Source organism: Lissotriton vulgaris, chromosome 3_2 (genome assembly GCF_964263255.1).
Source record: "Lissotriton vulgaris chromosome 3_2, aLisVul1.2, whole genome shotgun sequence".
In the NCBI taxonomy this organism is placed as follows: domain Eukaryota; kingdom Metazoa; phylum Chordata; class Amphibia; order Caudata; family Salamandridae; genus Lissotriton; species Lissotriton vulgaris.
The window spans coordinates 164,892,992-164,909,386 of record NC_141690.1 but is presented as its reverse complement, the minus strand read 5'-3'; the positions used below and the strand labels follow the sequence as shown (position 1 = coordinate 164,909,386).

At 41.0% G+C, this 16,395-nt stretch overlaps 1 protein-coding gene across 1 annotated transcript in view; it reads right to left on the bottom strand.

Annotated features, from left to right (window-relative positions):
• Positions 1-629: 629 nt before the first annotated feature.
• The window catches only part of GPR78 (G protein-coupled receptor 78), a 207,096-nt gene continuing 191,330 nt past the window's right edge, over positions 630-16,395 (bottom strand). The window contains exon 3 of the mRNA XM_086964536.1: positions 630-867. Within this exon, the coding sequence (XP_086820662.1) occupies positions 630-867 (238 nt within the window). The remainder of the gene's footprint in view (positions 868-16,395) is intronic.

Genomic DNA, 16,395 nt, shown 5'->3' with positions numbered 1-16,395 from the left:
CAAAATAAAACTCACATTTCGTACATTATAAAGCAATAATTTGAGAATCCTCCTTAGTCCCTTACATATAAAGCATACAAATAGCAGGAAACGCTCTACAAAGATCGCTTGAAAGCTGAACAATCAAAGGAGATGACCTTTTGGATAAAAACAATGTCTGCTTTCATCTGTCATATGTTTCTGCCGTTCCCTTCACAGAGGGTTATTTTTGCCCATTTCTCCTTTAGAGACAACTTACGTTTCAATAGTATTGCATACTGGTTTAGTACTACTACTGGAAGAAGCAACCTGTCTACTGCTGTTGCGCACAATTACAATTCCAGGGCTGACTCCTAGAAAGATTAGATGAATACATCAGATGTTTGTTTATGAAATAGTGGATAATTTACACTTTTTGGCATAATGATTGGTCGCACTAATATCTATCTTCATCCGTCTGTTTATAAATGCAGACTTGGTGTGTGCCTCATTTAAGCAGAGACTGTAAGCCACCATTTATAAGTAATACAGACCCTTGGGCTTTGGTAATGCTTTATTTAATACTGGTTTATTGAATGACCACGTTCTTTAACCATCCCCTGCTATAGAGGCCAATATGATGCCAAGAATCACAATTAAGCCCTAAAATGTCAGGGGGCCCTGTGGAGGCAGTAGTCATTTTCTGTGTCAAGAGAACTGTTGTACCCTGAAGAAGGGTATAAGTCTCTTTTAAGAATCCTGTTGATGATATTGAGAAGGACCTTCCTGTATTGCTGACGCAGAAGCGAGTAGACAAAAGGATCTGTTGCAGCCTTGCTGTAGGTGAGGCACTTGCTTGCAATCCCCCAATAATAGTTGATTTTCATTGTCGGAAGGAGCTCCACTAACCTGAGAAAAGAAGGAACATAAATTGAATACAATAATTCAGGAACGTTTTGTTAAGTCATCCATGTCAGGGCAACATTTTAACTACAGCAATAATTTGCATTTTACAGGCGTTCGAAGCTGCAACATTTTTCTCTTCAAATGTGCCCTAATTGTCATTATTACTAAGGTGCAGATTTTCATAGAAGTCCCACAATGCTGCGCAGCAGCCAAAAATGCTGTGCTGCATTGTGTAACATGGAGGGAGCAGGAGAGCGCCATATCTACAGAGATATGGCTCTCTCTTTCCCCCTCTCCCTTGTGCCGGTGCTGGTTTCAGCAGCTGTGAGCCAGGCACACACCTGAGCGCCACAGCACTAAGGTGCGTGCCTCAGTCTAGCATAAGATTTGTACAGGAAGTGTACTCTTACAGCCTGATTCATCAAGCTGAAATCGGCTCGCAAAGGGCCAGATTCTCAGAATCTGGCCCTTTGCGAGTGCGATGTTTGCATTTGGGATTCATCATCCCAAATGCAAAAATCGCTATTTAGAAATTCGCAAATTTGGGAGGAATAGCATTTAAGGAATCTCTATTAGAGATTCCTTAAATGCTATTCTGGAAACATTTTAAAATTGCGAAATCGCAAAATTCGGCCGCTATTTATCGCGAGGTCAAACCTCGTGGTAAATAGCGAAAACTTAGAAAAATGCTTTTAAAAGCATTTTTCTAAGTTGCGTGTTACACACACACATGTCCTTAGGACATGTGTGTGCGCAACACCTGTTGAAAAGTGCATTTAAGGGGTGCTACAGGGTGTCCTTTGGACACCCCTGGCACCCTTCAAATCGCAATCTTATTTGCGATTAGCAAATTGCTAATCGCAAATAAGGAATACTCCCCATGCATTCCTATGGGCCTTTTAGCCCATAGGAATGAATGGGGAGTTATTCCTTATTTGCGATTAGCAATTTGCTAATCGCAAATAAGGAATCTGTAGGAATCGCATTTAATTTTGCGATTCCTACATGAATCCCGTTTTGCGAGTCTGTAATAGCGATTCCTTATGAATCGCTATTTCAGACTCGCAAAACGGGTCTTTCATGAATCTGGCCGTTAATGTACAAAATAATATGTCTAGATAAGTTAAAATAATTTCCACACTTTCTTTGTGTGCTGCAAAATTCAGCAAGCATGCAAAGTAAAGAAATGAAAACATTTCTCCTCTTCAAGCCTCCTTTCAGATGGAATTATACCTTGGTGCTAAATCCTGCCTTTAATTGTTTGTAGGTGGCGTTTTGTGTCAAAAGGCATGGGTGGTTACATGGGATTACCCATGTTCCACCTATGTAACATCCCTTTGACGCTAAGTAATGCAAAGCAATGCTTCACACTGCTTTGTGTTTTTTTACAGGGTACTTTCCAACGAAAAATGTTTTGTCCGGAAACAACATTGGTAAAAATCATTTGGTGCTGATTAGCGTCACTTTTCTGACACAAACCCAGTGCGCCATGTTTGCAAATCTACCCCTAAGTGCCTCATTTTGACTTTGTTACTCCTACACAAATCTGACCGATATCCCATGCAGATGCCACAGGATATGTTGCACTTCTAATGTGGCGGATGGGATGTCCTTCATGGTGGGAGTAACCTGTCTGCCAAACCCGAAATCAAGCCCTCAGTTTGCCTACAAGTTTTCAATTAAAAACATCAACATTTATTCAGATACAACTTCGGTTGTTAAAATATTGTCAGTTTCTGAGGAAAAATGACTCGTATGCATAAACTCAGGAACATGTATATGCATAGGGAAACAATCAGGAATTACACAAGACTATGATCATGCAATAAAAAAGAGACACACATAGTTCATTCACTCAAACACGTTGATATAGATATTGTCACCGGTTCTTTATTTACCAAACAGACATAAAGTACTAGAAATGCGGATGTTCTATATCGATACCTGCAATTGAGTTTGAAAACATATGGAATCATTAGTGACTGTTCCTCCCTACCGGACATCTCTGTAGGGCACGGCATAGATCTCCAGTTAATTGGCTCGAAAGAGAATGTTCCATAGTAACATCATAATTAATTGAACTCCTAAGTCGTGTCATAAATCTTCCCACAGAAGGTGGCATTACATAATTTAATAGCAATAGAAGCTTTGGTGCATTCATAATTCATATTGCAGCTGCGAGTCATGCAGTAAGTCGAGGAATAAGAAATAAAGTGAGTTTGGAACTCGTTTTACTTGATAACTTTACAAAAGCATTTAGGTAAGGTTGCTTCAAGCATAATTTATTTAAGGCTGTTATATTCCCCATGACATAGCAAAACGCAAGGTTTATGGTTAAACCCCTCACTCCCTTGTATACAAACGCTAGTGGCCTCATTTATGAGGAATTAGCGTAGGGCAGCGCCACATGTCTTATTACTATGCTGCCCTACGCCAGTGTGAAAGGACAGGAATGCACTGTATTTATGAAACATGGTGCCTTCCTGTCCCCTTCCTATATGCGGGTGAACAATTTGCTGCCAGCATAGGCACCTTTGCACCTGAACCTGGGGGAAGGGTGCCTCTGTTGCAGGCAGGATTGTTTTTGTGTAGGAAAGGTGACCTTTCTGCACTAAATCAATCCAGAGTGGCATTTTCCTCTTACCATGCACATGGAAAGAGGAAACAACAAGGAGAAATAAAAATATTTTGCCTTGTTACGGTTGCTCTAGGGAGGTGTAAAGTCCTGGTACGTGATCTAGTAAATCTGAGGTAGCATCACAATCCATGAGTTTTTGCATGGGAACACCCACCACAATGCCAATTGAACGCCTCCCTGACGCACAGCAAGGCAACGCAGCGACTTGCGCTGCTTTGCCTCACTCCAAATCTATGAGGGTATGCATAGCCACACAGGGTGGCTTTGTGTCGCCTCCAGAACATCAAAAAAAGTGATGCTCCGGCAGTGCAAGCAAGTCATATGTAAGCCCGTCGATTTCTATGGGTATTTTCCAGTGAGAATAAGTATACCGTTTTAAAATAATTTTAGTGTATTATATAAAATCTAACAACATGAAAACATTGTTTCTGTTAAAAATTCAATTACTTTGAAGTATGAATACATTATAGAGTGCTAATGATTATAAGAACCAAAGAAATTATCTATCTCCTTTCTTACCATACATCGTCTCCTGTAACAAAGTGAAAATATCTATACTTTTATGAAAAATATAGATTTTGATTGGTTCGTAGTGTCAACATTTGCCAAACCACACATTATCATTGCCAAATTACAGTATTATTTATGCATTTTTCCTTGATCATTTACTAAGATGTGGGTAGAATTCTGGAGAAGACATTGATAAAAATGTGAAATTTTATCCTTCATACTATGATTATGAAACACGATAGCAACAAAGACAACAAGCACACTGTAATGTACTTTACTTTGGCTGGCACTACAATCAAAGTTGTCAGGCAATGAAGCAGTTCTGTTTTAGACATACTCGTAGTCAAAGTTTCAACCAAGACCAATTATTTTTGTATGATTATAGATCACATATAGTATCATGTCATGTTGGTTTTGCCTGAATGTTCTGCATTACACAAAACTATCTTGATTCAGATCTGGTAGTTTAGGACCTGAATACGATGATGGTGGGACCGCAACCGACAGCCTATCAGTCCCTCCACCATCGTATGAATGTTTTCAGCCTGCCACATTAGGATGGGTGGCGGTCTGAGAGACTGACCGCCACAGATCTGACAGGTTCAAGGAGCCTGTCAGACCGTCTCAGGGAACATCGATCACTACAATGGTGGCGTGCCTGCCAGGCACGGCAGTAGGGATTATGAACTTGCCTGTTATGCTGCTGAACTTGCCTGTTATGCTGCTAAATTGTAACGCTGTCAGCGCTTTTTAAAACTGTTGATTGCACTCTTTTTTTAAGATAGGAACGCTGTTATTTTTACCCCTAATGATCTGCACAGCTCACACTTTAAAAACTATTGTTCACCACTCACCACTTTGGTGAGATTAACGCTGTCTCTGCTCCCGACCGACCGCCATCTTGGGTGTGGGACCAGGGGCTTTGAGACGCTCCCAAGACGCCATCTTGGGTAGCGTTATAGTGGTTAGGGTCAGTTATAATTCACTATTTAGGGTACCCAGAATGCAAGCGCGCAGCGCGGGTGCTCGCGCTGCGCGCCATTGGCGTGCCGGAGGCGCGCCAGAGGCAAGCTCGTCTGCGCCTGTCTGTGCCAGATCGGGCCCAGGGGCCATCAACGCTGCTCAGGAGCATGCCAACTCCGTCTATCACGCTAATTATTTTAACTACACTGCTACGGAGCTAAAGTCTTTAAGACACTGTCCATTAGCTCGGTGTAAAACGTGTACTCTTCCAGTCCACAGTTTTACTTGCTACTACTGTGGTTTTGCTATGGGCAGGATGGTTAGGTGTAAAGCGCTGAAGCGATCACGTAATCTTGGCAACCCTAATATAAAAAAATCGCTCCCTACCCGTCATAATCTTAAGTTTTGGAGTATTAACTGTAGGTCCCTTCCTAAGCATAAAAATCACATCTATGACTTTATAGAGGATGAAAAACCAGATGCTGTGTTTTTGACTGAGACCTGGCTTCATGCCAGCTCTGGACCGGACATCGCTGTGGCCCTCCCTACTAACTATGTTATGGTCAGGAAGGATGGAGATACTGGTAAGGGAGGTGGCATTGCTATAAATTTTAAATCCTCTTATAGCTGCAAATTTGAAGCCTTTCCCCTCCAATGTGAGGCCGCTCAATTTAAATTAGCAGTTAGCCCTCAGATGACACTATCTGGTCTTCTGATATATCATCCCCCTGGGAATTCTAACACATGGACGCCCTTTTCAGATATTATTGCCCCTCTCTCATTAAAAGCTGCCAACTTTACCATTCTTGGTGACCTGAATTTACATCTGGAGGACCCTTTGTGTAGTATTAGGAAAACCTTCCTATCTGACCTGGAAGCCCTTAATATCCTGCTATGCAACTCTGGGCCGACGCACACAGCAGGGCATCTTTTGGACCCTGTCCTCTCCAACCTTCCGTATAATTGCTATTCAGCTGCACGTATTTTGGAATAGTCTGATCATTTTGAGGTGCAATTCTCTTTAACTTGTACTGAGACTAAGGCTACTGACAGCAGAGACACGGAAGAGAGCTTCCGACGCTGGGGCTCTACCTGACACTGGTTCTTCCGTTGGTACCTAAGCACTCTCTGCCTCCCCGCCCCCCTGCATCATGGTTTTCAGAAAACCTAAAGACCATGAATTCCCGTTGTAAGGCTCTCGAGAGGAAATGGAGATGCTCCTATTCCCCGAAGCTGACAGGTTCGGATACGAGTCCAACCCAACCTATTTTAAACGACGAACAATGCAATTCGATTGCGGAATTCTTCATAGGAAAGGTGGAGCGCATATATGACTCTCTAGGTCCTTCCTCCTCTGATGAGGACTCACCTCCTATGTCGGCACCTGTCTATAACAGCATACCTTGCTTGGCAGTCAAATTGACAGATTGGTCACCATTTGATGATGTTTCCTTCGCTCACTGCCTGGATAGTATTAAATAAGGCTCTCCTCGTGATCCTTTACAAGTCAAGTTTCTGAAGCAGTTTGACCTGGATTCTCGCGGCGTATTGATGAAGCTTTTTAACGCTTCCTTGGAAATGTCACATGTTCCACAGGAGTGGAAACATGCGATGATTGTTCCTCTCCTTAAGAAGGCTGGAGCTGATGCCTCTAATTTAGCCAATTTTAGGCCTATCTCGCTGTTGCCTGCTTTTTCTAAAATTCTCTGGAAAGACACATTAACACACAGCTTACGCATCTTGTTGAGAGTTCAGGCTTCCTGCATTCATCTCAATCAGGCTTTAGGGCACATTATTCCACCAAAACTACACTCCTGGGAGTCAGCGAGAGATTGCGACAGTGTATCGATTGTGGAGAAACATCTTCACTCATTCTTCTCGATTTGAGTGCGGCGTTCGATACTGTGTCACACTCCATTCTTTTGGCATCTCTTCGGTCCCTTGGAGTTGAAGGTTCGGCCCTAGCCTGGATAGCCTCCTTTCTAAGTGGTCGCACTTTCCAAGTCTTTTCTACAAAGGCTTCCTCCAAAATCTATCCTTCGGCATACGGCGTTCCCCAGGGGTCTTTTCTTAGCCCGTTGCTATTTAACATCTATGTTATACCCATAGCTACCATTGTGGAGGAAGCTGGACTTACTCTATTTTCATACGCCGACGATACCCAGGTTATTTTCTCCCTTTCTAATCTGGAGGAAAACAATATTTCTGTTCTTAAGCAGGGATTGACTCGGGTCTCTGAATGGATGCGGAGCAATTTCCTTAAGCTTAACGGAGACAAGACCGAGGTTGTGATCCTGGGCAAGGGCAGAAACCTATGGGGTCCTCAACATTGGCCCAAGAACATGGGCCCTCCCCCTCAGCCTGTGGCTCAGGTTCGCAACCTCGGCTTCCTCATTAATGAAAAGCTCACGATGCGGCAGCAGGCAGTAAAGGTGGCTTCCATCTGCTTTGCCACCTTAAGATGGCTCCAAAAAATCCTTTGGATGCTTCCCATTTCTACACAGAGGACTGTAGTCCAGGCTTTGGTCATTTCCCGCTTGGACTACGGCAATGTCCTTTATCTTGGAGCCGATCAAACAACAATAAATAAACTCCAAGTCGTGCAGAATGCGGCAGCACGACTTCTCCGGCATGTTCCTCGGAGAATGTCTGCCGCCCAAGCAGTCTCTGACCTTCATTGGCTTAGGATCTCGAGCCGAATTAAATTTAAGGCTCTCTGCCACATCTTTAAGATTAAACAAGGTTTATCCCCTAAGTATCTACAGGATCTTATCCAAGCCTATAAGCCTTGTCGCTCCTTGAGATCTTCCGGGAAAGGCGATTTCATGATTCCTAGATTTAAGCTAGTAAAGATGGGCGGCCGCTCTTTTTCACATCTTGGCCCCAAATTCTGGAATGCTATGCCTGTGAGCCTTAAAACTGAAACAGTTCTTTTCCGTTTCCGCGAGGGACTAAAAACATGGCTTTTCCAGTAACAGTTAGAGTGTTCCTTTCTGCAAGTATTCTTGGCGGTTCTTTCTGTCTTCTATCTGTCCCTTGGCACCGGGAAACCCAATGCGGGTACCTGTGCGCCTTATAAGTTAAATAAAATAAATAAAATAAATAAAAATGATGTCCCTCCCTGCCGGCTGGCGAAAAGGGACATTGGGGGCAGGTAGCAGGCCCCCTTCACCCTTCCTACCTGGCCCTCACTTTTGGGCTTGTAGCCCACATGGGGCCTGCCACGTAGTGCAGGAATAAGTGTAATGTCTATTTTTTATACTGCAGCATGTGCTGCAGACCGCAGCTCCCAGCGCAATACAATATATAGAAATAGCGGCCTCCATCATAGCAGTCACATCCTGATTCAGCTGGCGATAATGCCAACTTATAGTCCTGTTTCCAAATGGATGGCGGTCGGACATAAGTCTGACCGCCATCCTACGTAACCGGCCTTAGAATCAAATTCTGACCTCCTAACTGCATTGGCGAGTTATCTGCCTTGAAGATTCCCGTCCACTGAAGTTCGATTAAGGATTTAGGGCTCATTTTGCAGTCGGTGGTATCTGGAAATCTACCAATTTTGAACTGATTCTCTGATTGTTAAGATTCTTGCGGAGGAAATCCTGTTCTATTATTGCTGCTGTACCAATTGTAGGAATCCTCCTATTGCTTAGCTTATGACTTCACACTTGCATCACAAATCAATGCATACAATTATGATCCGCCTCTACAACAGCCTGCTAATTTTTCCTACACTTTCACACTTTTTAAAATTCCATTGCAACACATTTTTACACCGAATCCTATGGGAATTTCAAAATGTATTCTTTAACTTTTTAACCTTATGTTCTATTTCTCCAATTACTGTGATTTCCATATATTGCCTGTTAATTCTCCTATTACACTTTGCGTTAGTTATTTTTGGGGATTTTTTATCTTTAGTTGTATTGATTTTTCCACATTTGTTACTTCACATAACTCTTGCATATCTCTCAGGGAAGTTGTTTCATCAGCCAGCTAAATGGTGTGCCATAAGATGGCTTTAGGTGAAGGCTTGCTAAGCCTTTACATACTCATATTGGGGGAGTTCTCCCCACAGAACAATCTTCCTGATGGATTCCTTCAAAAATTCAGTAAATCTGCATATGTAATCCAAATTGATCGATGCACTGGTATCTTTGTTTTTAGCTGAATTCAAATCTAAAAGAAATATATAATTTACACTTGCAGGGCTACACCCACATCTGGTCCAGCTTTATGAACTATTGGAATTTTTCAAGATTTACCCATCATACTCATGGGAAGCTGCAGTTGCTGCTAGTCCTATGAGTACCTCTGGTCAAGATTTGAGAGTTTCCATTTATACTAATGGAAAGCATTTAGAAATATGTAACTTTACATAGGACCTCATTCTGGTGCAGTTAGAATTAACTGATAGTAAAACTGTAAGCAACATAAAGGTGAAGACTGCTGTCCCCGCAACATTTTTTATGTGGCCAGCTTTTTGGTGGCAGCTATGCGGGCGAAAACAAAGAGTCTGCCTTCCATCTTTGACCCTGCTTGATTGTTTTTTTATCTGATGGATTTTATTATGTGTGTTTTTATCGGAAAAGTAATTTTTATCCTTTACTGCTGGTTTGCATTATTGATGTATATATATGATGTATATATATATGTGTGTTTTGATGATGATGATGATGACTGCTTAATCAGATACCTTGTTCCATCAGATAGTAAGAAGACATAACAAATTTCAAAAGACGAGTCACACTCTAATTTTCAACTCAGTACCAGTCCTCTGCAAATGCAATGTGGCTGCGCAGTTTACCCCCACTGAAGCAACCATTAAAGGTTGCCAAAGGCAGAAGTCTGCACCTGAGCCACACACTGGCTCGTCACCAGTGTGGAATGCAAGAAAGAAGTAAGTTGGGATGAAGTTGTATCCAAACGGTAGATGTATCCTTTAGTTCAATCAGGACAGGAACATTAGAGGATAAGATGGTTGTAGTAATATTAAAAGTAGTATCAGGAGAATCAGCCCCACCAGGAGCGGCATCCCTGCTGCTCAGCCCATATACAACAACTCACAGTTCCACTCAAACATACACACAGGGAAGGTTCTGTGACATCACTAACACTGGCTGAGAAGCAGAGTACAGAACACAGAGAAAGGACTAGACAGAGAAGAGAGCAGGATACCAGACACTGTTAAGTATTTGACCACAGGACCTAAAGAAGAAAGTTTGACTAAAAATATAGCAAGTATGCATTATGCAGGTGGTGTTCATTAGTGACCCATTGGAGGAAATAAGGAAGAAGGGCAATGTGCTGGCTTTTGGCCTGAGGTCTCTAAATAATAAATTAAATGGGACCACACTTATGAATATTTTGCAGTGGCGCAAGCTAAGATCCTCCCCACTCTGACCTCTGGGAGTGAAGCTATCAGGGGTAGAGACTGTACTACTCTGGTTAGAATGGTAATTAAAATATACAGGTCAATCTTCCAACTACTTTCCACTACATCGCCCGCACAAATCAGGCTGAGGGTTGGCACTGCCAAACAGGCTCTGGCTCAGAAGGCGGCCTTTGCGTTGTGCTGTCTTAGGCTAGGGAGGGCACCGGTGGGCTAGTGGGCTAAAACCTTTGGCATGAACTGGAATGCAGGCCGAGTTCCCCAGCATCGGTCTATCTAAAACAGGGCTTGAACTCACTTAGCCTAACAAATGCCTGGGACTTATTTTTAGGCCACCTGGAGTTCAAAAATCTAACCAAATCCTCTGTACAGTTGCCATCAATGCTTGAGGACAAAGACAAACTGTCTAAGCAAAGTCACGGATGGATGACACTGTAAAATAATACCAGGCTAAAATCTCAAGGCTTGGTCACTGAAACTTAGAGCATTATGACTAGAGTGCAATTTCTGATATATAGGTTGGTACTATTACCCTTATTAAAAAATGTTCCTCAACGGAGAAGGAGGCTGGGGCATGACGTCTGGTGGTTAACCCGGAAAATATTGTTCAGGTCTTATGCCTGTGCCATTCTGGCATGTGAGATCAATGTGAGTTCTTGCATAGGAAGTGGAGATATCAGGTATAAGGTCATGTAGCGAGGTGGTGTTGGCCTGTTTTGATATTATGGACAATAGTCTGAACTGTGCTATGGTTAAATTCCTGCAGTGATTTCATAAGAAGTCTATGATTAAGGACTTTGCTGATGGCAGGGAAGAGGGAATTGTTTAAGAAGACATCACTGCCCCTGTTCCTCCACGGCCCATTCACATCCTTAAATCTTCTGCAGTACCCACAATTGCCCACAATCATGTACAAATACCAATTTTTGAAAGATAGAGCACTTGCACCTTAATTTCAAACCCGTACTTCCTCTGACTTTCAAACGACCACTCTGGACTTTCCTTTTCCATAACAGTCACTGTTCCTAAGCCAAGCGCTCAGCCTAGACATTTTTATAAGCATATGCTTACACATTTTTATCAAAATATATTCTATAAATTGACTCCTGCACTTTAATGTTTCTCATTGCACTGTCTTAGAGGACTCAAATTAGTATTTGCGCTTTCAACTCAAAATGGATCTTAATGGCTGCACTGCACCGTAGGTTTTACCTGCTTTTGGCCCACCTTAAGCATCCACAATTTTTAATGGGTTTTAATTGATTTTACAGCAATGAGTTTATGATGATGGTTCGATTTTATATGCTTTGTACAGGCTTTTATTTTAATGTATTATATTTCAACGGTTTTTATTAATCAAGCACTAAATATGTATTTCCTTAAGATCAATAGTCTCATAGGCTGAGGATATAGGAAAGACTAGGCCGTTATCATAATACATGCTATGAATTCTTTCCCAAGACACACATATAGACAAACCAATCCTGGAGACAATATTGTTGAGCACAGATAATCGAAGAGCATATTCTGAAAGTCATGCAGGACATACCTTCATACTAGCATGATAGAGGAATGGGAGTACACCCTTCACCATGCAGAGAAACACAAATACTTTTCCATGAAAATGCCTCTATGCTGAAGAGGATGCAAATATGTCATGACTTGCAGTTACAGTTAATCAATGGCCGAAACAGGTTGGCTGATCAATACATGAATGAGACAGGAACCAATGTCTTAGAGTAGCCAAACTGTGCCATATCTTTATTGTCTGGTTTGACAGCTCAGCTGGTGCCAGACAATTATGTGAGAATTACCAGAAAAAGGGGCTTTGGATCCACCCACTTGCTGGGAGTCAGGAGTACATGTTGTGATTGGGCAGAAGTTGTGTGCTTCCCAACAAAAAGTGTTTGCTTTCAATGCAGCTGTGATCTTTTCTGTTATTTTTTCTTGCTGCCTGAGCTTGACATTTCAGGGGCACACATATGACATTCTATCTCTAGAAAGGTTTTTAAAAAACGATGCATGGCCCCCCCTTGAAGCAAATAGATTTGCCGCAGATGCATCACGTTCGACGGTTCAAACAAATCAAATTATGGGAATTACCATTGACATTCAACCATACCTAATTAATACATTAAGGACCAGTTGTAGGTGTCAAAATACCGGTCGGAATCGGCCGAAAATTCCGACTTTCGGCCGTTTCCAAACGGTATTTTGACATTGGTATGTAGGGGCACTGAAAACATACAGATTCGGTAATTTTACAGAATCTGTAATTTTACCAAATCGGTAAAATTACCGATTCTGTAAAATTATAGAATCGGTAAATGTTACCGATTCTGTAAATTTACTGATCGGTAAAATTACAGAATCTGTATTTTCCTATGTAGGTAGCAATTCTAACAGTGCTACAGGGCCTTTAGAATTCGTTATTTACCATGTAATACAATTGCATGGCAAATATTGAATTCTTGTGTACATGCACATCTGTGCATGTACACCTGTGCCATGTGGCACACAGACATGCCCTAAGGGCATGTTTGTGTGCCACATGGCGCACAAGCCAGTTACAGGGGTGCAACAGGGTGTCAAAGTGACACCCTGTCCCCCTTTGCAATTGGGTATTTTTACCGATTCGGTAAATACCGAATCGGTATTTGATATTGAATCCTATGGGCTTCAAGGCCCATAGGATTCAATAGCTAATACTGATTCAGTATTTACCGAATTGGTAAATACCGAATCTTACCGATTCAGTATTTTTACCGGATTTTTTACCTACATAGCAATTACCAAATAGTAAATACCGAATCGGTAAAAATCGGTATTTACCATTCGGTAATTTGCTATTACCTACATCTAGGCCTAAGTGTGTACGAAAGATTTGTCCTTACACATTTTAGACTCAATGTATTTCATCTCTTGATTAGTTTTCCGGCTACAAACGATTGGTCTAAAACCTTATCAATATGCCCCTGTGATTGAGTTTCCCCGCAATCATAAATCCACGTAGTCCTGTTTTGTAAATTTTACTTGAACCTGTGGAGGAAGTGATCAAACCTATATTGAAATTGTGGGGCCTGAGGCAAAGTCACCCAGCCTATCTTGCATTGCAGTTTTTAGGTAAGGACTGTTTTGTGAGATAGCTCTTTTTTTTAAATGTACGATTAAATGCAGGAAACAACTATGAATTTTGTTCCATGCAAGCATACTGCTAGGTCTTGGTTTATATCTTTTAATTGTTTTTAGACTTTGAAATGATATGTTTGTATATAGATTAAATGTTTAATATAAAATTAATTATATAGTAATGTGATTTATAGTTGTAATATTGTGCTTTTATGGTGTATCTTGCTGATTCAAAAACCGAATAAAGCAACATTTTGATGTGATTTGACATTTAATGCAATTAAACTGTCTTAGAGAACTGTACAATGTATGCTGTTTTTCTCTGTCAGCAACACAGATGGGAGCAGGGCAGTCATTAACCTCCATGGATTTTTAGGTGTGGCTTGACAGTGCAACTGTCACCGGGCCTATTAACCTACAACAATGTTATTCTATATATCTTTGCTTCCACACAAATACTTACGCATTCCCATGCTATTTACTTGCAACCTGTAATAGTATGTTGTGTATGTAAACAGAGAACCTGGTTTTACTACTTTATTGAGTTACATACTTTTTTTCATTGTATATTGTGCAATTGTTATGATTTAAATACTATTTGTACTGTAAATATGTTTGCACTTATTCTGGGCTATAATTAAAAGGTTGTATACCCACAAATCTTGCTGTAGTGTTACATCTTTACTTCTGTGATATGTGTTTTATACAGTGCTAGGCTTGACCTACACCACTTCCCATTCATTATCAAGGTCTTGGTTGTTCAGCCTCAACTAACTTTAGGGTCAAAGAGGCTTTGTCATGGGAAATGCCATTCAGAGACATAGGACTTAGTGTATTGGATGATAGAGGCTACACGCATTTTCCCTGTTACCATGTGTGGTGGCCACAATCCCAGAAGAAAATCTTTACATCATACAAACTGTGAAGTGACAATTTTATTTTTGGAAATCTTATATTCCTATGTAAAATTATACAATTACAAATGTATAAACTAATGTAACATGACATGGAACAAGCACTATATGACAATATACCTATCACATAAAATAAGTGAATACTTTCATTGATAAAAATTCTAGTGGAGGGAGGACACAGGGCTAGCAAAGTATGCACAAATTGTGATTGTACCAAAGGGGATGCTCAAGATATATTCATCATAATACAAAATAAATCACGAAGAAAATATAGTGATAGTTTAATGTACCATTAAGTCTAACTCTGATTAAAGAATGCAGTGTGATCACAAGTCCGGGCGAAATGTAATTTACAAAAGTGTAATCTCATGTCGTTTCCAGCATTTAGCGTTAAATTGTTAGGCAAAATATGCACAATTACATCATTATGTAATTGTGTAATTATGTGAATAGATATTTCATTCAGGTAAAAATCCTATCGTGGGAGTCTGGAAAGAACATGAAAAAACTGAACGCAAGATGCTGTTATTAGCGTCAATCACAAAATGCATTCTTATGTCCAAAGTGGATACTAGTGCACTTTTCGCCCTAAAAGAACTGTGAAAAATGCCAGACCGGCAATTTCCTATAATTTCCACAAAGGAAATCATGCACATTTTGCCCAGGCTTGGGTGTAGGTCAGAAACATTGAAGACAGAATATTAAAGGATCACAATAGCAAAATATCGGAAGGTACATTTGTATACATTTTCTTTTTTCTTATCTAACTTCACATATACATACCTTGGAGATATATATATGCAAAAACACTTCCTAGTGTTCACCGCCACACGGATGCCAACCAGGACACGGACCACACGGCAAAGTTTCTATTTTCAAGTGCTTTATTTCCTCATACCAATAGACATGACGCGTTTCGTCCGGTTAGCCCGGACTTGATACATTTTCTTTTTTCTTATCTAACTTCACATATACATACCTTGGAGATATATATATATATATATATATATATTACCTACTAGCGGTCGCCAGTAGGTATATATAGTTAGGATTTTTTTGAATAGGGATTTCTGAAAATTCTATGTTGAATAACTTTCGCGTTGATAGACGGAATTGGCTGACATTTTCAGGAAAATGGCACATTGTGTTTCTGAGCGTCCCCTGAAAGTTTGGGGGGGTTTCGTCAAGCGGGGGCCGAGAAAAAAGGGGGGTCCCAAAACGTGTTTGTAACATTGAGTTTTCCATAGGGCGGTTGGACTCACTTTTAGCTCGATTTCCACAAAACTTGGCAAAATTGTAGGGACTGGTAGCCCGATGTGCCTTTGCTATGTCTCAAGATAGATGCTCCAGTGGTTTTTACGAAAATTAACTTTGAAAAATATATATTGGGCTACATTGGGCTATATATATGTTAGAGCCCAAATGTAGCCCAATGTAGCCCAATGTAGCCCATAGATGGCCACCAGAGACAAAAAAACAAATGTAGCCCAAATATCAGCCAGATGTAGCCCAACTATAGCCCAGTGACAGAATGTCCCAGAGTGTTCTAAAGAACAACTAGAGCGCTAACAGTCTTACTTATGACAAAAGTATGGCACACCTGAAGTCATCTTGATTGGAATAAAGTGTTAACACTTAAAACATTTAATTTGCAAAGGAACAAAATGAGGGGTTTCATTTTGCCATAGAAATGTTATATATATATATATATATCTTCCTTTTGGCCTGCCAGCCTTGGCAGCCCCCCCTGTCCCGTCAACTCAGCAAAAAGTCTGGGAGTTGTCATAAGTAACGACCTTTCTATGACACCCCAGATTAGCGCTGTAGTTTCCTCCAGCCACTTCCAGCTCAGGAAAATGCGTAAAATCTCTCGCCTACTTACCACCGATGGCCTTATTTTGGCCCTGCTTGCGTTAGTCATGTCCCGGCTTGACTACGCAAATGCATTATACGTAGGCATTCCTGCATACCAACTCAGGAGA